At 40.3% G+C, this 22,643-nt stretch overlaps 1 protein-coding gene across 3 annotated transcripts; it reads left to right on the top strand.

Annotated features, from left to right (window-relative positions):
* The first annotated feature begins 462 nt into the window (after positions 1 to 462).
* On the top strand, positions 463 to 20,749 carry LOC140211723 (sialidase-3-like). Of its 3 annotated transcripts, XM_072281819.1 has the most exons (4): positions 463 to 608; positions 4,254 to 4,460; positions 11,018 to 11,080; positions 17,377 to 20,749. In XM_072281819.1, exons 2-4 carry the CDS (start codon positions 4,254 to 4,256, stop codon positions 18,406 to 18,408), a joined length of 1,302 nt encoding a protein of 433 aa, XP_072137920.1. In that variant the 5' UTR covers positions 463 to 608; the 3' UTR covers positions 18,409 to 20,749. The 3 variants fall into 3 exon arrangements, with proteins under 3 accessions (XP_072137920.1, XP_072137921.1, XP_072137919.1); XM_072281820.1 differs by lacking the exon at positions 4,254 to 4,460 and having other exon boundaries at positions 465 to 608; XM_072281818.1 differs by lacking the exons at positions 463 to 608; positions 11,018 to 11,080 and having other exon boundaries at positions 4,218 to 4,460.
* The last annotated feature ends 1,894 nt before the right edge of the window (positions 20,750 to 22,643 follow it).

The raw sequence follows: 22,643 nt of genomic DNA, 5'->3' as shown, positions 1-22,643 counted from the left end.
TGTAGGGTAAGGAAACGGGTGGAAACGTACGTAATTCACACCCACTGACATCGACATTGAGTTGGGGTTCACTTTACGTGCCTGGTCTGACGTTATGTAGTAATTAAGTAAAAGGCTTTAGTGCTTGAGTGTTTAGTAAAATGTGTTATGTTTTTCTGAAACATAAAACACCTGACTTTTGTTTTATTTTCGAAAGTCTACACTCTCCCTTTTGGGTCCTGATGAAGGGTCTCGGCCTGAAACATTAACTGTTTATTTCCCTCTGCGGATGCTGCCTGACCTGCCGGGTTCTTCCAGCGTTTTACGTGTGTGGTGTAATGTAAATTATTTGCGAGGAAGGCGGTGGGCCAAAGGAGGAAATGAATCTTGGCAAACAGCCGCATCTCTTTCTTACCAATGCATCTTTCTGGGAATTCACAGTTCAGTGAATTTCTAGTAAACAGCTCAGTGTCGCAGAGGAGTGTTGTTGGCAGAAGCAGCTTGGATCCGGGGCGGTGACGGTGGTCTCACTATATAAAGAGAGGAAATTTACACTGGTGATGACTGTATTTCTCAGCGGCTGAGACGGACGGCAGAGTTTTGGACCCGGAGACAGTTACCGACCCAGGGTAAGTGGTCATCGGTCGGAGATGGGGCGAGTGGTACAACTCCTCCTGCCGCCTCCGGAGACAGTGAGAGCGAATCCAGAGATGGCTGGTGAACCGAGGGGTGGAATGCGCTGTCCCATCCTCGTCTCTGTCAGTGGACGCCCCGCCGCCTCTGAGGTGCCCGCGACCAGCGGCACTGAGCAGTGGTTCTCAGGCTCAGCCTTAGCGACCCCCGTCTCTCAGAGCACAAAGCGGCACCAGTCTGTTCTCCCATCCCTATACCCTGGACACTTCCTGTCACTTTCCCTCTTCCACCCTCTACTTTCTGCACAATCTCCACAAATCCCAACCAATTTTTTCGACTGCCTGTGATCCTTCACTTTCGTCGGAAGGAAGGGTGCCTGTGAATGGGAGAAGCACTGAAGAGGAACTGGCAGACTGGACAAGAGGCACCGGGACTTTTTGTGAATGTTGTGTACCTGATGCAATGCCGGGGTCTTACTGGTTTATAGAAAGTTGTATATACAGTAGGTAAGCCCCAAATTATCGGTGTGTTGCAAGGACATGGCTGGGGACGAACCCAAGTGCAGGACACAAATGTTGAGGCAGAGTCGTTAGGCGTAGCACCTCCGCGAACGGCGAGCCGATATCCAGGAGACGATGTAAAGCTTAGAACTAACAGTTCTAAGGAATAGGAAACAAGGTTTACTCTCACAAGAGTCGACCAACGAACTGGCGGCTTCCTACTGTGGTCACAGGGTTTTTATCCTGCAGTTTGATGGGAAGCAGGTGCGTGTAGTTAGTGGTACCTGGGAATGATTAGAATCTAAGTGAGGTGATCGAGGCCCAAATGTTGAGGCAAATGGCAAGGTGGGGGATTGCCAGAAGGGACCATGACACGGAGTAAGTGTGTTAGTGTGGATAGTACGGGCTGGAAAGACGTAGCCAATTGAGTACTATTGGGATTGCTTCTTTACTTTCAGTTGATTACTACAGTAATTAGATTAATGACCCGGAGGATGGAACAAAATGTGAAGGTCCAAGCTTGCCAATGACCTGGAAATAAGCGGAGGTGCTATTTGGTGATGAGGACTTAGTGGATCTACAAAAGGATAGATTGAGTGGCTGGGAGAAAAGAGGTGGTGTGGATAAATGTGGGATGTGTGAACAATCAAAGGATGGATTATTATCGAAATGCAGAGGGAATTGCAGATGAGTGAAGTTGAGAGGGTCTGGGCGTTTCAGTTATATTCATCACAAAAAGCTAACAGGAAAATCCAAAAGGTAGCTCAGAAGGCAAATTATATTTTGGCTAATGTTGTAAAGGGATTAGGGTTTAAAAAGCAGGTTGTTTTTTTTTCATAGTCGTACAGGATGAGGCCATGCATGCAACTGTTCTAGCTGCCCAGCAGCTTCTTCAGCAGAAAACAAAATGGTCTCCCCACTATCCTGCGCGTGTGTCATGACATCAGCGTCTCCACCTAAAGGCAAAGACAACTATTCTAGCATTACCCGGATGGATGCCTAAGTACACTTTTAACGATACTGAATAAGATTCGACGGTCACCCTGTTACTTAAAAAGCATTTAATAGCAATGCAAGTATTCCAAAGGAGATTCAGCAGGTGAATTTCTGGGATGAGAAGGTTGTCCTAACATGAGTATAGATGCCCAATGACAACACAAAACAGGCCAACTGGTCTGATGCTGCTACTGATTTGTGTTTTCATTCCACATACAGCTGCCCTTGCTTTTTCCAGACCTCCTTGATAAGCCTCTTGAGTTCTGCCTAGGGTGACATTGAAGAGGGTGAGTCATTTGAAGATGACCAGAGTCTCTGTCATTATTATTAAGAATGTGGAAGATTCTGCATCATCTTCTTTATTGTCATCTCCTAAGACATTAATATTCAGCAGTTCAACAAGCAAGGAGAGAGCACCTCTGACACTGTAGCATTCCCTCAGTGGTGTGCTGAAGTGTTGATAGTGTGAACATTCAACCCACAGCCTCTTATTTAGACATGTGAATGCACAAACTAATTTGATGACTGCTAATCATTAAACAAAAAACTCAGTGTTGATCCAATAGAAGTTATTTATTAGTTTGGCATTAAATCAATACTCTTCATTACAATGGGCTCTTTGAGAGAAATGTTTAAGAGGTCAAATCCTCTGGTCAGATTTGATATAGTTACTTTGGACATGGAAAAAGACAAGGAAAATTCAAGCAACACACATAATAGTTGCTGGTGAACGCAGCAGGCCAAGCAACATCTCTAGGAAGAGGTACAGTTGATGTTTCCATATAAAACCATATAACCGGCATAGAAACAGGCCATCTCGGCCCTTCTAGTCCGTGCCGAACTCTTACTCTCTCCTAGTCCCACCGACCTGCACTCAGCCCATAACCCTCCATTCCCTTCCTGTCCATATAGCTATCCAATTTAACTTTAAACGACAATATCGAACCTGCCTCAACCACTTCTGCTGGAAGCTCATTCCACACAGCTACCACTCTCTGAGTAAAGAAGTTCCCCCTCATTTTACCCCTAAACTTTTGTCCTTTAACTCTCAACTCATGTCCTCTTGTTTTAATCTTCCTCACTCTCAATGGAAAAAGCCTATCCACATCAACTCTATGAATCCCCCTCATAATTTTAAACACCTCTATCAAGTCCCCCCTCAACCTTCTACACTCCAAAGAATAAAGACCTAACTTGTTCAACCTTTCTCTGTAACTTAGATGAAACCCAGGCAACATTTTTGGGACGTGGAATTAAAATGTGTGGCCAGAGAAAGCAGGATCTCCCAATGGCCACACGTTTTAATTCCATGTCCCATTCCCATTCTGATATGTCTTTCCATGGCCTCCTCTACTGTAAAGATGAAGCCACACTCAGGTTGGAGGAACAACACCTTATGTTCCGTCTGGGTAGCCTCCAACCTAATGGCATGAACATTGACTTCTCTAACTTCCGCTAATGCCCCACCTCCCCCTCGTACCCCATCCGTTATTTATTTATATACACACATTCTTTCTCTCTCTCTCCTTTTTCTCCCTCTGTCCCTCTCACTGTACTCCTTGCCTATCCTCTGGGCTTCCCTCCTCCCCCTTTCTTTCTCCCTAGGCCTCCTGTCCCATGATCCTCTTATATCCCTTTTGCCAATCAACTGTCCAGCTCTTGGCTCCATCCCTCCCCCTCCTGGCTTCTCCTATCATTTTGGATCTCCCCCTCCCCCTCCACTTTCAAATCTCTTAATAGCTCTTCTTACAGTAAGGTCTGACGAAGGGTCTTGGCTGGAAACGTCGACTGTACCTTTTCCTAGAGATGCTGCCTGGCCTGCTGCGTTCACCAGCAACTTTTATGTAAGTTGCTTGAAATTCCAACATCTGCAGATTTCCTTGTGTTTACGAAGGAAAATGAAACTATTCAAATAACTGAAAGGGAGGAATTCCTTAGTGTGTGGAGGAGGGCAAGGCATGGGACAAGCTGAATTGCTCTTAATAGCGCTGCTATGATCTAGATAGGCCAAGTGCTGGGCTCCTCACTTATTCAAAGTGTACAGTTTAAAACCAGGATTCAGAAGTAATGTTGAGTAACTTTCTCCTTCAACAGAGAAGTTGGTATCTTTTATATAACTACAAAATGTTCTACTTTCCTACCAAGATGTCTTCTTCAGATACTTTGCGCAAAACCGATCTGTTCAAGAAAAGCACAGGACAGGGTGGATTTCGAATTTCTGCACTGCTCCACATTCCAGACTCAAATATACCTCTGGTCTTTGTGGAGAGCAGACTTGGCCACGAAGATGAAACTGCCGACGTGTTTTACCTGCGATGCGGTGAATATGATAAATCTTCAAAAGATTTTCAGGTAAACTAGAAGTAGAAATCCAAGCAAGTCAGCAAATGCTGATGAAGCAAATGTGACTATACTTAAAAATACAACCAAACTGAACAACCCGTAGACATCAGTAAGGTTTCATCCAGCATCTTGTGTGTGTTGATTTGGTTACAGTGACTCTGCAATTCACTCAAAATTACTTTCTTTGTAAGGTTTTGATATGTACCACATGTCAATCTTAAACATAGCCTGTGAATTGTCCTCACTGCAGAGGATATGCAGAGGAATGTACTTTTCCTTATTTTTGGAGAGATAAAACTTCTACAATTGAATTCTTCCACCCTGTCTTTTGTCCACTTGCAGGAGGCAGCTTCCTTCCTGTCTCAGGCTTTGGACTTGGAAGCTGCTGGCACTACAATACTAAGAAAAAAATCTCAGCTTTTCCCAGTTAGCATTGACTTCCACTTAGTGTGTCTTGACTGTTTGAATGTGGGTGTAACTGGCAAGATCTTCCTTTCGTTTCTCTCCATAATTACTCATTGGAACATGCAGCGAATTATTTTCATGAAGTATTGCAACCTCTTTGGTGAAGGTTCTCCACAGAAGTTTCCAGGAATTAGCCACTAGTGAAGGAATGACAATATATTCCCAGCTCTGGTGTCTGAGACTTGATGGGGAGGAGGGCAGAATTGGTGGCATTTCCTTCAGCTACAACCTTTGTAATTTTACTTGATACATGTTGGGTTTGGGAGGTGCTGACAAAACAGTCAAATGATATAGGCTGGAAGTCAGAGGGTTAGGGAAGCTGCTTTGCACTGAATGATGTTCTAATGTTGTTCAAACTATAGTAAGAGTACGTAATCACTTTCTTGACCTGTGATTTGGGGAGTCATGAGGTGAGTTGGCATATTACTAGTCAGATCAGCAGCAGTATTTGAGTGGTTGGTCTGAATGAGTTTCTGGTCAATGGTTATTCCTCCTCAGGATGATCTGGTGATTGAATGACAAGGAAAGGGTGTTTCCCATGATCTTATTGAATGGCAGGGCAGGCTCGATGGGCCGGATGGCCTACTCCTGCTCCTATTTCTTATGTTCTCTCTTGGTAATGATCTTTACCCATCATTGTTAAACAAGATGGCACTTTGACGGTTGACCATGACAAGATAAATAAATCCTCTCAAGAATTTTATACCTCCTTATATCAATCAGAATTTTCTGAATGCATGAATGCGTGAATTTTTAAAGAAATTGAATATTCCAAAATTATCATCTAATGAACGTTTAAAACTAGACGTACCTATTACGGTAGAGGATATAAAAGATGCTATTCTTTCGATGAACTCAGGTAAAGCACCTGGTCCAGATGGATATACAGTAGAATTTTTTAAAATTTTTCCTCTACTAAACTGACTCCTTGGCTATGTAGAATTTTTAGGGATGCAGTATCTATAGATACTTTACCACAATCTTTTTGTCAAGCTTCTATTTCCCTAATTCTTAAAAAAGGTAAGGATCCTACTGAATGTGCATCTTATAAGCCTGTATCTTTGTTGAATGTGGATTCTAAGATTTTTTCTAAAATATTGGCAATGAGATTGGAGAATGTATTACCTCAAATTATTTCTGCTGATCAGACTGGATTTATTAAAAATCATTACTCTTTTTTAATATTAGGAGATTAATGAATATTGTTTATACTCCTTCACCCAGAATTCCGAAATGTGTTACTTCATTGGATGTTGAGAAAGCCTTTGACAGAGTTGAATGGACATATTTATTTAATACCCTTGAGAAATTTAATTTTAGTCCAATATTTATATCTTGGATTAAACTGATATATTTTACTCCTTTGGCATTGGTATTTATTAATAATCAAAGATCACCCCTTTTTCATCTATTCCGTGGTACAAGGCAGGACTGCCCTCTTAGTCCACTACTATTCAATATTGCCTTGAAACCGCTAGCTATTGCTATTCGTGACTCCCCTGATAGATTTGGCATCATCCGTGGAAATGAAACTCACAAATTATCACTATATGCAGATGATTTATTATTATATATTTCTAACCCGGGGAAATCTATTCCGGCAGTATTAACGCAAACAACGGGAATTCTGCAGATGCTGGAAATTTAAGCAACACACATCAAAGTTGCTGGTGAATGCAGCAGGCCAGGCAGCATCTGTAGGAAGAGGTACAGTCGACGTTTCAGGCCGAGACCCTTTGTCAGGACTAACTGAAGGAAGAGTAAGAGATTTGAAAGTTGGAAGAGGAGGGGGAGATCCAAAATGATAGGAGAAGACAGGAGGGGAGGGATGGAGCCAAGAGCTGGACAGGTGATTGGCAAAAGGGATACGAGAGGATCATGAGACAGGAGATCTGGGAAGACGGGGGGGGGGATCCCAGAGGATGGGCAAGGGGAATATTCAGAGGGACAGAGGGAGAAAAAGGAGAGTGAGAGAAAGAATGTGTGTATAAAAGTAAGTAACAGATGGGGTACGAGGGGGAGGTGGGGCATTAGCAGAAGTTAGAGAAGTCGATGTTCATGCCATCAGGTTGGAGGCTACCCAGACGGAATATAAGGTGTTGTTCCTCCAACCTGAGTGTGGCTTCATCTTTAGAGTAGAGGAGGCCGTGGATAGACATGTCAGAATGGGAATGGGATGTAGAATTAAAATGTGTGGCCACTGGGAGATCCTGCTTTCTCTGGTGGACAGAGCGTAGGTGTTCAGAAAAGCGGTCTCCCAGTCTGCGTCGGGTCTCGCCGATATATAAAAGGCCACATCGGGAGTGCTACACATGCCCTTACACTTCCTCCCTTACCACCATTCAGGGCCCCAAACAGTCCTTCCAGGTGAGGCGACACTTCACCTGTGAGTCGGCTGGGGTGATATACTGCGTCTGGTGCTCCCGATGTGGCCTTTTATATATTGGCGAGACCCGACGCAGACTGGGAGACCGCTTTGCTGAACACCTACACTCAGTCCGCCAGAGAAAGCAGGATCTCCCAGTGGCCACACATATTAAATCCACATCCCATTCCCATTCTGACATGTCTATCCACGGCCTCCTCTACGCTAAAGATGAAGCCACACTCAGGTTGGAGGAACAACACCTTATATTCCATCTGGGTAGCCTCCAACCTGATGGCATGAACATCGACTTCTCTAACTTCTGCTAATGCCCCACCTCCCCCTCGTACCCCATCTGTTACTTACTTTTATACACACATTCTTTCTCTCACTCTCCTTTTTCTCCCTCTGTCCCTCTGAATATACCACTTGCCCATCCTCTGGGTCCCCCCCCCCCGGTCTTTCTTCCCGGACCTCCTGTCCCATGATCCTCTCATATCCCTTTTCCCTATCACCTGTCCAGCTCTTGGCTCCATCCCTCCCCCTCCTGTCTTCTCCTATCATTTTGGATCTCCCCCTCCTCTTCCAACTTTCAAATATCTTACTCACTCTTCCTTCAGTTAGTCCTGACGAAGGGTCTCAGCCTGAAACTTCGACTACACCTCTTCCTAGAGATGCTGCCTGGCCTGCTGCGTTCACCAGCAACTTTGATGTGTGTTGCCGGCAGTATTAACTTTGCTTGCTCAGTTTAGTAGTTTTTCTGGGTTATAAATTGAATCTAGGTAAGAGCGAACTTTTTCCATTAAATACGCAGGTTCCCATTTATAGATGTTCTTCATTCAGAGTGACTACTGACTATTTTACTTATTTGGGAGTTAAAATTACTAAGAGACATAAGGATCTATTCAAGTTCAACCTTTTACCGTTAATTAGTCAGGTTAAACAACCGATTATTAAGTGGTCCCCATTGTCTCTATCACTGATTGGCCGATTTACCTAAATTTTTATATTTATTTCAAACAATACCAATTTTTATTCCTAAATTCTTTTTTGATACTATTGATTCTAAAATTTCCTCTTATATATGGCAAAACAAAAATCCCAGATTAAGTAACAAATATTTACAGAAGTCCAAGAAAGATGGTGGTTTAACACTGCCTAATCTAAGATTTTATTATTGGGCAATTAATATTTGATATTTAATATTTTGGATGCAAGATTGGAATATAACTCCAAGCCCATATTGGGTAAACCTTGGAGGCCACTCTGTACAAGGGTTTTCTTTAGCTTCCATTTTAGGAACTTCACCTTCTTTTGTACTATCTAAATTGAATAAACAAATGGTTAATCCAATAGTTAAACATACATTACGAATATGGTTTCAATTTCGTAAATTTTTTTGGTTTGAACAAATTTTATTATCAAGCCCTATTATATCTAATTTTTTTTTTCAAACCTCGGTTATGAACCAAGCCTTTTTGATATGGAAAATGAAAGGTATAACATGTTTTCGTGACTTATTTCTGGATAACTGTTTCATGTCATTTGAACAGTTATCTAAGAAATTTGATTTGCCTAGATTCTATTTTTTCAGATATTTACAAATAAGAAATTTTTTAAATACTATGTTGCCTACCTTTCCGACCTCATACCCTACTGATATCATTGATAAAATTTTAGGTTTAAATCCTCTTCAGAAGGGATTAATAGCATCAATCTATGATATAGTTATGAAATTACAGCCAGGTATATCTGATAAAATTGAAAATGAATGGGAAAGGGAACTTCAACTTTGCCTACCTATAGAGAAATGGGATAAAATTTTTCAATTAGTCAGTACTTCCTCTATATGTGCTAAACATACATTAGTACAATTTAAAGCAGTGCATAGAGCCCATATGTCTAAAGATAAATTAGCCCGTTTTTATTCCCATATAAACCCTATTTGTGACAGATGTCACTCTAAGGTGGCTTCTTTAACTCATATGTTTTGGTCCTGTCCTCTTTTGGAAAAATATTGGAAAGATATTTTTGACATTATCTCAACAGTTCTGTGTTTTGATTTACAACCCCATCCTGTTACGGCAATTTTTGGATTGCCAATGGTAGTACATAGATCTTTATCTTCTTCAGCCTGTCGGACGATTGTATTTGTTACTTTAATGGCCAGAAGATCTATTTTATTGAACTGGAAGGAGACCAATTCTCCTACTACATTCCAATGGTTTTCCCAAACTACATTATGTTTAAATTTAGAAAAAATTAGAAGTGATATTTCTAATCCTTTGGTTAAATTTGAAGAGACTTGGAAACCATTTATTCAACATTTTCATATCAGGTAATTTGACCTTTCTGAATCCTTCTTATTAACTTAAAATATATGAATAGAGGAGCGGAGTTGACAACATTACTGAACATGTTCACTTTAAGATATTGGACTAGCCCTGTTTTGTTCCATTTGCTTTTTTGGGTTTAGTATTTAGTTCTTTTTTTGTTTTTTGGGGGATTTTTCTTTGTATTTTTTTTCTTTTTATTTCTTTTTTCTCTGTGATTAATTACATCATGAATTTGGAAGTCTATTATACCTGTGATATCTGAAATCTTTTCTGTATATGTTTATTGACAATAAGATTATTCCGATCTCTTTGTATCAACATTGTTATTTTGTTTATAACTTTGGAAAAATTAATAAAAAGATTTAAAAAGAAAAAAGAAAGACTTCTCTGCATTAATTAGTACATTTTAAGGTTTAATATTAATTAATCTATGGAAAAAGAAATAGTTGTAATGTTTCAGGAGGAAGGTGTTGTTATTTAAAGAGCAAGTAGTCTATAGAAGATGTACTTCCAGCAAAGACCCCTGAGTTTGCAGATAAATGTGGAATAACCACAGTTTCCTTAATGGTGCTTCCTTTCATCTTGCATTTCACCCCTTTTGTCAGTTAATGTCTTCAGTCTTCCACCTCTCACAGACTTTCCCTTTAATTCACAATTTGCTCCATCCTAAAAGACACTCCATCTCCAGTTATTCCCAGTTGTGTTCAAAGGTCACCTTCTGAGTTGTTAATTGGGGAGGGATGTCAGATACAGATTTTTTACACAGAGGTCTGGGTGTGTGGAATCACTGCAGTGAGTGGTGGGAGAGGCAGATACATTAGGAACATTTAAGAGACTCTGAAATAGACACATGGATGAAAGCGAAATGGAGGGTTATGTGGGAGGGAGGAGTTAAATTGATCTTACAGTAAGTTAAAAGGGCCTGTACTGTTCTATGATCTATGTGTGACAAATCTCATAGTATTCTTGAGGATACAAACAGAACTGACCAGACACACACATTACTGTTACAAGGGCAGGTCAGAGTCTGGGTTCTCTGTTGTAGGTCATTTGCTTTCTTGTCTTTATTTTGTAATTTATTTTTATTGAATTTCATCATCAAACAAACATTTCTGTAAGATGTATTTCAGATAATGTACATATATCTCATATTTGTCACAAATCTCCACGTAATATTTATCTGAGGTATACACTTATAGAAAGGAGAGGAAAGAAAGAACAATCGAAAGAAGAAAACTATGTACAGAGTAGGGAGTGATCTTTTTTTTACAACATATTCATTGACTTGTGAGAATAAAATTAGGCCTATGAGATGTTATGTAGTTTAACCATTTTTCCAGCATGAATCAAATTGTTCCAACTTATGATTAACAGATGCTGTTATCTTCTCCATTTTGTAGATGTCCATTGTAATTTCCATCCATACATTTAAAGTTGGGCTCTCCTGTGATAACCATTTCCTGGTAAGGGTCTTTTTACCAGCCACCAGCAGTACATTCATTAAATATTTATCTCTTCTCAACTATCCTTGAGGTATATACCTAAAATATATGGTCTTACTCTCTAAAGGTATTTCACATTTAAAGATGTCTTGTAGGGTATTATGTATCCCTCTCCAATAGTCTTTGATAACAGGGCATTCCCAGAAAATATGATAATGGTTTGCATTTTGATTTCCACAATTTCTCCCGCAAGCAGGGGGCTTACTATGATAATGGGATTTCTGAGAGGGTGTAATAAAATGTCTTATCAAGTTTTTCCACCCAAACTCCCTCCATTTCTGTGAACCGGTACACTTCCATTGATACCTCCATATTGTTGTCCAGTCTTCCTCAGATACTATTATCCCTCCTTCCTTCTCCCATTTATTTTAATGTATAAAGTCGAATGTGTTTTAAGATTTGACAAACCCTTAGACATGCTTGAAAATATTCTACTACCGTTGTCTGAATTATATGCTTTTCTAAGTAGCTCTATCAGACATGTACAGTACTTACGTTGGTTACATTTTTAACCATCCTATTAACATACAGTCACAACTGTAAATACCGATAAAAGTCTTGTTTTTGTAATAAGTGTTTCTCTTTGAGCATTTCAAAACTGAACAGTGTTCCTTCTTTCATTATATCACAAATAGCTGTTATTCCTTTAGCTGTCCAGTCCTTAAATCTAGCATCCAGTTTATTCGGCGTAAAGTCCGAGTCATATGCACACCATTAAGAATTGCAATGTCTCTCTCTAGTTTATATTCTTTTATAATATTTTTCCATATTTTAAGAGTCCAGTTCACCCACGGGTTGTCAATATTATTTATGTAGCTTTGTAGGTTGTTATCAGCCAAAATTGCCTGTATGGGGATGGAAAGTATCCTCTCCTCAATGTTTTTCCATTGAGCGTCACATGATGGGTTGCACCAGTATATCATGGCTCTCAACTGTGCTGCAAAATAATAATCTCTAAGGGAAGCAACACACATCAAAGTTGCTGGTGAACGCAGCAGGCCAGGCAGCATCTCTAGGAAGAGGTACAGTCGACGTTTCAGGCCGAGACCCTTCGTCAGGACTAACTGAATCTCTAAGAGAAGGTAGGCCCCATCCCCCCTGTTCCTTGGCTAATTGCAAAGTTTTGAGACGAATCCTAGGCCATATATATCTTGATAGCATCTTGTTCCATTAATTGAATTGATTTTGGTTAATCTCTATTGGTAGGGTCAGAAAGAGATATAGTAATCTGGGCAGTATATTCATTTTAATAGATTCAGTCCTTGAACTGAGACCAAGAAAAGGAATTAGGTTCCATCTTGTTATATCTTCCTTAATTTTTTTATATATAGGCTGATAATTGCATTCTGATAATTTTGCCAAATCTTTTGACATAATGATGCTCAAATATTTGACAGACTCTGTTTGCCATGCCCAAGGATATCTACTTTCAATTTCTCTTGGTGGGCTATAGTTATATGAAAGTAATTGGGTTTTATCTGTGTTGATCTTGTATCCTGATAATTGGCCATATTGTTCAAAGAATTGCATCAATTTAGGTAAAGGGTATGTTGGTTGCTCTAGATAGATCAAAATGTCATCCGCGTAACAGGCCAATTTATGCTCTGTCCCTTTAATAGTAATTCCCCTGATATCTTCATTTTGTCTGATGTATTGAGCTAATGGTTCCAAGATATAATGCGAAGAGTAGCGATGACCATGCACAACCTGTCTCGTGCCCCTTTCTAGGGTAAAACTATTAGATAAATATCCATTGATTTCAATCCTGGCAGTAGGATTGTCATATAGTGCTTGTATAGTTTTAATAATTGTGTAATGTAGACCAAATCTACGTAAAACTCTGTAAAGAAAATTCCAATTAACCGAATCAAATGTCTTTTCAGCATCCATGCTTATCACAATTGCTTCAATTTCATTTTTTTATATGATCCATAATGTGAAATGTCCTTCGTATATTGTCTTGTGTTTGGCGTTGTTGTATAAAATCTGTCTGATCATTGTATCAGTGTGGGTAGAAAGTCTTCTAATCATTTGGCCATGATGGAGGTAAATATTCTATAATCCACGTTAAGAACAGATATTGGTCTAAATGACCCACATTCCATTTTATCCTTGCCTTCTTTCGGTATAGCTGAGATTGTCACCCCCTTCCAGCTGGGGGGCATTTGCGCCTTTCTTAGGGCCCAGTTCAGTGTGGGGAGTAAAATAAGAATTAACTCACTTCTAAACTCTTTATACCACTCTGCCATATATCCATCTGGTCCTGGTGACTTGCTTAATTTAAGCCTACTAATTGCAGTTTATTGTTCAGCTTCAGTTATGTCAGCAGTCATCGTTCTATTTTGCTCTTTGTTTTAAGTGGGTAACTCTATAGAATTCAGGAAGGTGTCAATTTGGGTTATGCTTCCCCCTGGAACTTTGGAATATAGAGTTTTGCAAAATATTTCAAAACCTTCTCGAATTTCAGTTAGCTTATTTTTTACCACTTCTGTTCTTGGATCCCTAATTCAATGAATGTATTTTCTGCTATCTTTTTTTTCAATTTCCACGCCAGTATTTTCATAGATTTAGATCCACTTTCATAGTGTCTCTGTTTCAGAAACATTAAATTTTTTCTAATTTCTTGTGTAGCCAAACTATTAATTTCATTCCTAATTTTTTAAAATCTCCTCTAGTGTATCCTGTGCCAAACTCAATTAGTGTTTTTTTCTAGTTCCTTCAGCTTATTTTGTAATTCCTCTAATGTTTTATTCCTTATTTTTTTCTTATATGAAGATATCGCTATAATTTTCTCTCTTAAGACAGCCTTCAGAGTATCCCATAGAATGGGAGGTGAAACCTTTCCATTATCATTGAATTCTAAGTAAAGACCAATTTCTTTTTTAATTTGTTCCCTAAAATAGGGATCATTGAGTAGACTTGAATTTAGTTTCCAAATGGTATTCTTTGGTTGCAGGTCAAAATCAACAGGTAAATATATAGGTGCATGGTCACTTGCATCTTTTGTCCCAATTCCACAGGTGATAATTTTGTCTCTATCTTTTCCAAATGTTATGAAATAGTCTATTCTTGTATATATGGAATGGGGGGCAGAATAATGAGCGTAATCCCTTCTGTTGGGGAAAAGGTCCCTCCATATATCAATTAGACCAACATCCTCAAAAAGAGTGTTAACTTTCTTATGTAAGGACTTTGTTTCTTAAGTTTTTCTATTGGAAGAGTCTAACTTTGGTTGTAATTGTAAATTTAAGTCTCACCCACATATCAAGAGATCTTTTGTTTCTGTTACCATAATATTAGTAATTTTCTGAAAGAAACTAATATCATTTCATGGGGTGTGTATATATTCAATAAAGTAACTGGATTTCCATCTATATTCCCCCTTACCAGAATATATCTGCCCTCCTTATCTCCCATTTCGAATACTTTTCAAAATTTAGCAATGCCTCTTCTTTGTCCTGATTTATATGAGGAGAAAAACAAATTAGAGAAGCCCATTCTCTTTAATTTTCCATGCTCATTATCACCTAAGTGAGTTTCCTGTAAATATACTACATGGGCTTGTTCTTTTTTCATTTTTGATAGAATTTTACTGCGCTCGACTGGATTCAACAGCCCATTGACATTAAAAGAAATGAATTTTACTTTGTCCTTAGCCATGTGTATTTATCTGTTAGTATATCATTGAAATTTGCAGAATATAACTTAATCGATCCACTCCCTGAACAAATAAGAGCCAAGAAACACAAATAATAAAAAAAGGTAACGAAGGTGTGATTCCAAGGCTGGGGTCTCTAGATGACCGTGGGTTGGGCTAGAAGAAAAGTCTAGCCGTGAGGGATAGACCCTCCTACCTGTGAGTTGAGGGGCCCCGTTGCAGTACCTATAAAAGTAAGTCAAAAAAACTATGTCCATTACACAGAAATGATTTCCCTGTGTATTCCTCTCATGTATATATTCTCATTTAGGTGGGGAAAAAGGAAGGAATAGATGAATTTTTAAAAATTGAGTAATATAAAATCCACATTTCAATACGTATTTCTCGAGATAGGTACATCATCGTCTATTTTTGCTTCCATTTAGATTTATCAGCACTTTTAAAGTTAGCCAAACCTTTTGGCTCTTCTGGAGTAGTTGAGGGCTGTCCTCGGAGAAGTCACAGTCTCTTCCTAATATCCTTCCCTCGTCCTGCTCCCGTCCCCTGCTTTCTCAGTTCTCTTACTATTTCCCAAGCAGATCGGGATAACTGCTCAGCCAGACTTTCCCTTGGTTTGACCACACTAATGCGCAGTCCTCTGTTGTTCATGTCTGTAGTCGCCTCTTCCACCGTCTGATACGGTCGTATCCCTTCTTGGTAAAATACCCTCAGTTTAGCCATGTACGGGATTTGGAATTTAATCTTCTCTTGCTTTAATATTCGTATCGATTCGGAATATTCCTTCCGTTTCTGTAGGACTGCTGGGGGTAATCATGATCGAAGTATATTAACTTCCCGTTCCAAAACACCCTCTTCTTACCCCAGTCCCATCGTAGGATCTCCGCCTTGCTCTTGAATCGAAGGAATTTAAGCACTATTGAGCGCGGTTTACTTTGTCTGTCTCCGGGAGGCTGCGGGACGAGCGAACGATGCGCCCTCTCAGTTTCAATCTCCATAGTCTGGGAGTCTCCAGCACTTCCTACAGCAGCTTTTCTACAAAGTCTATCATCGACAATCCCTGCACTCCTTCGGGAACATTATAAATCCTGATCTTTTTCCGTCACGATCTTGCATCCTAGTCAAGCAATTTACTTTCCTGCTGATTTAATATTTTTATCGTCTTACTTAGTATCTGTTCCACGTTTTGCACGCGGTCTTCCACCTTCTCAATTCGAGTCTCTGCCACCGCTATTTTCTGATTGACGTTGGCGAGCTCTGGCTTTATATAATTGCTGTTTTATATCTTTTTGGACTTCCCTTATCTCCTCCAGAATCCTCATCATATTTGCCGCTTCGCCTGAACGAGGCCCAGGATCAGCTTCGCTGCCACACGTTCGTGTAGGAGAGCCACTGCTGCCCCTCTCTCTTCCATAGGCTCCGCAGTGACGCTTTTTTATCTCTATTCTTTCTCCCCATTCTTGCCCCCCTTATCAATTCAGATATTTTCAAAAGATCTTATATTTGATGGATTAACGGGGCAAAATATGCGTTTTTCCAGAGGAGCTATTGATTTAAGCTGCCATTCTGAACGATGACGTCACTGGAACCCATATGCTATTTGTATTTCCCCAAAGCCTTGCCACCGTCTAAAGGCAGGTCCGATGTCCGATGGGAAATTCTCTGTTTCTTTGGACGGGAGAAGATACAATAACATTTATGAAACCTGATTTTATTTCAGAGGAGACGCCTTTTGGTCCTGGGTCTACTATCTCTACAGTGGCTGTCGTACATGCTGTCTATTTAATCTCATTAACTGGTCGTGTCAACTGAGGAACTGAGTGCCATACTCCTACTCCTCAGTACTGCTTCCAAAAGTATCTGAAAACTTATTAAAGCTAAACCATTAGAACAATATTATGAGAAATCTTCAACTTTCAAGAAAATTGTTCACTGTCACCCTCTCCAGAGCAACTAGAAGTGCAGCAAATGTTGGTTTTGTTATCAGAGCTGAAAGAATGTGAGAAAGCTGGTGTTTGGACACAAAGCCAGAAACTGGAGTATGATGATAACTGGGTGCATTTTTAGACTTTGATGCTTGTTTGTCCTGGGACACTGAGAAAGTTCCCAGGCACTGAACAAAATGCAGGAAAAAGAGTAAACGTGACTTAGGTTCAGGAAATTTGAAACTTGGGGATTGATTAAAATAAAGTAATTAATCTGCTTTTAAGAGAAGACAGATCATGCAGATTTAAACAGCTGGAATGGGGAAGGTCAATGCAAAAGTTTGCTTGAAGTTAAATTATGACTGCAGATTGATCATGGTGGTTATAAATTGTTAAAAGGTAAATTCCTTTCTGAAATCAGAACTGTCTTTTTGTCATGATTAATGTCTGAAGTGGATTGTAGGAAGTGCTGGCAAACAAAAACTGCAGCCATTCTAAAGTCAGTTCATTTAAAGGGGGATCAGAAGGACACACATGGCTGAGCTAAATGGGTCAACTGGCTCTCATTGTTCAGTATTTACATCATTTAAATGAATGGAAAATACCCATGAATTTTTGAATGTTAAAATTGCTATAATTCTATTCTCCCTAACTATGTCTTGGTGTCATTTTCTCAGTGGAAGGATGCAACACCTATCCAGTCTGCACGACTAGAGAAGCACCGATCCATGAATCCTTGTCCTGTCTATGAGAAAAGCACGAACACGGTCTTCCTCTTCTTCATTGCAGTCGATCGATCAGAGCAAGATCAAATCATAAATAGAAAGAACGCCGCACGACTTTGTTATGTTACTAGTGTCGACAATGGACAGACATGGAGTAACACTATAGATCTAACAGAGTCTTGCTTAGGTGTCACCATCAATACGTGGGCAACATTTGCTCTGGGTCCAGGCCACGGCACTCAGCTAAAGAGTGGCCGCCTTGTTATCCCTGCCAATGCTCATGTGATAGAGTCCAATGATACCATCAGGGTACGGGCTCTCACTTTCTACAGTGATGATAGTGGGGATTCCTGGCAAATCAGCAAATATATATATGGGGAGGAGTGTGGGGAATGTCAGATGGTGTCATTGGATCAAGGCAATGAGCAGTCTTTAATATATTGCAATGCTCGGAACAATAAAGCATATAACAATCCGTATCGGGTGGAAGCCTTCAGTACTGATGGTGGAAAAACCTTCACAGAAGGGAAACTGTCAACACAGCTGGTTGAACATTCCCAAGGTTGCCATGGCAGTATCATCAGTTTTCCTGCCTCAGACATTTCAAATGTCCAAAACTATTCCGACCTTGAAAAGTACCACACTCAAAAGGGAGGTGATACTCCAAATTTTCACAATATATTGTTCTCACACATCACAAACTCCAGCCCACGGAAGGATTTAGGAATTTACCTCAGTACTTATTCTGATGATGCTTATACCCAGGCAGATACTTATCCTCCTGTCCATCTTACCTGGACAAATCCTTGGATCTTTTTCCCTCATGAAAGTGCCTACTCAGAACTGGCATTTGTTAAACTTCCTGAGGAAAGAAATCCTATTGTTACTTGTTTGTTTGAATATGGGGATAAAAACAATATGATCTCATTTTGTGTTTTTCAAATTGATGATATTATTGAGAAAACTGTAAAGAAAATGAATTAATCAGAAAGCAAACAAATTCGCGATTAGCAGATGCTTTTGTTGTTGTTGCTACTAGCAGCTGGAATAGATTGTGATTGGGATGGCTTGGGTCCCCAATGCTTCCTCGGGCCCTTTTTACACACCTGTCCTTATAATTGTCCTGAATCATAAGTTCACATCTACAGATGTGCTGGGCTGTCTGCACCACTCTCTGCAGAGTCCTGCCATTAAGGGAGGTACAGTTCACATACCAGGCAGTGATGCAGCCAGTCAGGATGCTCTCAATTGTGCCCCTATAGAAATTTCTTAGTTTCTGGAGGCCCATACCAATCTTCTTCAACAATCTGAGGTGAAATAGGTGCTGTTGTGCATTTTCATCACACAGCTCGTGTGTACAGACCACGTGAGGTCCTCGGTGATGTGGATACCGAGGAGCTTGAAGCTGTTCACCCTCTCAACCCCAGATCCATTGATGTCAATAGGGGTTAGCCTGTCTCCATTCCCCCTGTAATCCACAACCAGCTCCTTTGTTTTTGCAACATTGAGAGAGAGGTTGTTTTCTTGACACCACTGTGTCAGAGAGACGACTTCTTCCCTGTAGGCAACCTCGCTATTGTTTGAGCTAAGGCCACACAATGTAGTGTCGTCGGCAAATTTAATTAGCAGATTGGAGCTGTGTGTGGCACTAGAGTCATGTGTGTACAGGGAGTAAAGGAGGGAACTCAGGACTCAGCCCTGAGGGGCTCCTGTATTGACAGCCAGAGGGTTGGAGGTGAGGGAGCCCACTCTTACAACCTGCTGGTGATCTGAGAGGACGTCCAGGATCCAGCTGCACAAGGCAGGGTCAAGGCCGAGGTCTCTGAGCTTCTTGTTGAACCTGGATGGAACTATGGTGTTGAATGCTGAACTGTAGTCCAAGAACCGTATTCTCACATAAACATCCTTCTCCAGATGTGTAAGGACCGTGTGTAGGGCTGTGGTTATTACGTCATCTGCTGACCGGTTGTGTTGGTAGGTGAATTGTAAGAGATCCAGTGTGAGTGATAGCAAGCTGCAGATGTAATCCTTGACTGGCCTCTCAAAGCATTTGCTTATTATTGGGGTGAGTGTGACAGGACGCCAGTTGTTCAGACATGTTTCCTTGGTCTTTTTTGGTACAGGGACAATGGTGGATAATTTGAAGCAGGAGGGCACCCTACACTGGGAGAGGGAGAGATTAAAAATGTCAGTAAACACACTTGCCAGTTGTGCTGCGCACATCCTGAGTACCCGCCCTGGGATGCCTTGCAACTGTCCATTCGTTGGAAACATCTGTGTACCTCAGCCTCAGAGATGAGCAAGTTATAGGTTGTAGCAGTGGTTTTCCTCGGAGGTTCAGAGTTAGCGACATCAAACCTATAATAAAAGCAATTGAGCTCATCTGGGAGAGAGGCCGTGATGTTGGCAGCACCACAACGTTTAGTTTGAAGTCTGCGATGATATGCAGCCCTCGGCCCAAGTCATGTGTGCTAGTTGTTGTGAATCTTGACTCAGTCTTGTCCCTGTATTGTTTCACAGCCTTGATAGCTTTGTGCAGATCATAGCTGCTTTTTTCAGCTCCAGCTGATCACCGGCAATGTAAGCTCAATGTCAAGCTGTAAGAATTGTATGTTAATCATATGAAATAACCTTGTGGCAGGTTAACCAAATCAAAATAATTTTGTAATGCTCGCTAGCTTTGAAATGAAAATGCAGATATAACCATAAAGCAGTTTTACTCAATGTAAACAATCACGGCACAACAGGTTGTCAGATTCCTCCTGCTGATACCAGAGAACACATGAAAATTTCCACATTCTCCATTAATGCCAGAGGTAGAGAACAGCAGTCAGCCTGCTATTATCTTGCTAAAAAATAAATAAATTTAATAAGGGAGTTCATGCATAGAAACAATAAGCTTTTATTGAAAAAGGATCAGTCTCTTTCGAAATAGAGATACACTTTCATGACTATTTCTTACAGAGTTTATCATGAATCAAAATATTGCAGTAAGTTTTTGCTCTTAAGAATGCAGTGATCAGTTGTTAATGGTGCAAAGTTGGGTTTGGTTTCTCCAGTGTAAAGGTGATTCCTTCAAATTGTGCTGATGTTTAAAGCACAAACTCAAATATCTACAGCAACTGAAAGTTGTGATCATGATGACAGTGAGAGTCACCCTGTGAAGCTCATTGATACTGTGCTTGCTGCATTATTTTTCACTGTCACAGTCCAATGGCAATTTGGTATTTATCTGTATTAAAACAAATTCTGCTGAAGTTTTGTGTTTTCCTTTACCTTTTGTAAACCTAACTATTGCAGTGAGTAATAAACGTTTGACTTGCAACATCGTAGACCCTGTCTTTACAAAACTGAATATAAATCACAATTAACAGCTGCTGAAATTTCGAGCCCTTATCCACGTCCAATGTATTATGCATCTTACCCCATTTCACATTGTCTTTGTTTAAGATCCACGATAAGTGCTGGATTGTGTTAAGATCTGACAGTGTTTTAGCTATTTTAGCCTAAATTTCAGATTTAAGCTGAAATAGTTAAATTTCAAATCTACGTCAGAGCCAAATTTGTTAACATATTTTTCCATTTTCAGGTGTGTGTGCTGATTGGACAGATCAGTACTCATGCCCTTCCTTGGTGTAAGGGGTGCAGGATCCCATATTTTATCAATACTGTAGGAATATATTCAATGCAGAAGGTGAGCTGTACAACCAGAGTGTCAAATTATGTCCACAAAAGATCTCATGAACACCACAGAATATATTCCATGGAGAATCACATAAATATGATTGTGGATGGGTCTTCACACGACATTGGAGGTGGGTGGGCACCAGGAATGTGATATTTAATAAATCAAGAGCCAGACGATGGTACAGGATGGTGAAGAGGAGGTTCAGAAGCAAACTGTGAGCGCAGGAGCGGAAAACATAAACAAGAGTATGCAACAAAGATCAAAGTTCAAAGCAACACACACAAAACGCTGTGGGAACTCAGCGGGCCACGCAGCATCTATGCAAAAGTGTAAGCAGTCAATGTTGTGGGCTGAGACCCTTCATCAAAGTCCAAAAAGCAACATAAATTCATTATGAAAGTGTGTATGTGTCATCACATACGACCGTGATATTGTTGTCTTGCAGGCATTTACTGGAAGATAAAGAAATATGATAGAATTTATGAAAAGCTATAAATACCAAAGACCAACAAACAACCAATGTGCAAGAGAAGACACATTGTGCAGATAATAATAAACAAAAGTAAATAAATAATACTGAGTTGTAGAGTCCTTGAAAGTGAGTCTGTAGGTGATGGATTCAGTTCAGCATTGAGGTGAGTGAGGTTGTCCTCGCTGGTTCAGGAGCCTGATGGTTCTATCAGAGACGGTGAACCCATTGGCTACGTTCTGGGAGGGTGCCATCCACTGCCACACCCACTGTGAAGGTGGGGACACACAGTTAGTTTAACATTTATTGTGGGTAAGCTGCTAGTCTCAAGAATCATGGAGGAAATAATTAATCATTTTGGAAAGCTGAATGTAATAAATCCAAGCCAATATGACACGTTGAACAGAAACCCACATCTGACAACTTTATACGCTCTACTTCTCTGGGAATGTGACAGGGTGAGTAGACAGAGCACAGCCTATAGACATAGATTTGGATTTCCGAAAGGCATTTGACAACACTCGAGGGAAGAGCCCAGGATATTGGAGCGAGTGTGTTGGTGTAGACAGTTGGAATAAATTGGTCGTTCTCAGACTGTAACAACATAACCAATGGAGTACTCCTGGGGTCGATTCTTGGCACTCAGTTGTTTACTATTTACATTAATGGCCAGGAGGGTGAAACAAAATGGGGGTGTTGTCTATTCAATATTTCAATAATACTTGGATAAATATAAAAACATATTGCATGATAAAGCATTCGTGGTTATTTCAATAATTCATTTCCGGTCATATGCATAAATGCATTAATTGCATACGTCATCACACTACCACGTGATATATGTGTCCCTCGCTTAAAGTAAACTCTAAGTTACACCAGTATCCCCGGACTCATATGTCTTCCTTTGAATTAGTTCAATGTTTTGAAGTTACACAACACTGGCTCAGTGAGGAACAACAAAACACCACAGCACGTGCTCTTCGAAAAGGAAGACACATCATGGTCTGGTCCGTGAAGTCGGCATTCCAGTTCACGGTCCGGTCCATGGACTCAGGATTCTGT

The sequence above is a fragment of the Mobula birostris genome, chromosome 17 (assembly GCF_030028105.1).
Source record: "Mobula birostris isolate sMobBir1 chromosome 17, sMobBir1.hap1, whole genome shotgun sequence".
NCBI classification, from domain to species: Eukaryota; Metazoa; Chordata; class Chondrichthyes; order Myliobatiformes; family Myliobatidae; genus Mobula; species Mobula birostris.
This window is presented reverse-complemented; position numbering and strand designations above follow the sequence as displayed.

Coding starts and splice junctions, on each gene's coding strand:
- LOC140211723 (XM_072281819.1), top strand. CDS start 4,254: ATGTCTTCTTCAGATACTTTGCGCAAAACCGATCTGTTCAAGAAAAGC. Junction 4,461..11,017: donor AATCTTCAAAAGATTTTCAG/GTAAACTAGAAG, acceptor TCCATTTTGTAG/ATGTCCATTGTAATTTCCAT. Junction 11,081..17,376: donor CCTGTGATAACCATTTCCTG/GTAAGGGTCTTT, acceptor TCATTTTCTCAG/TGGAAGGATGCAACACCTAT.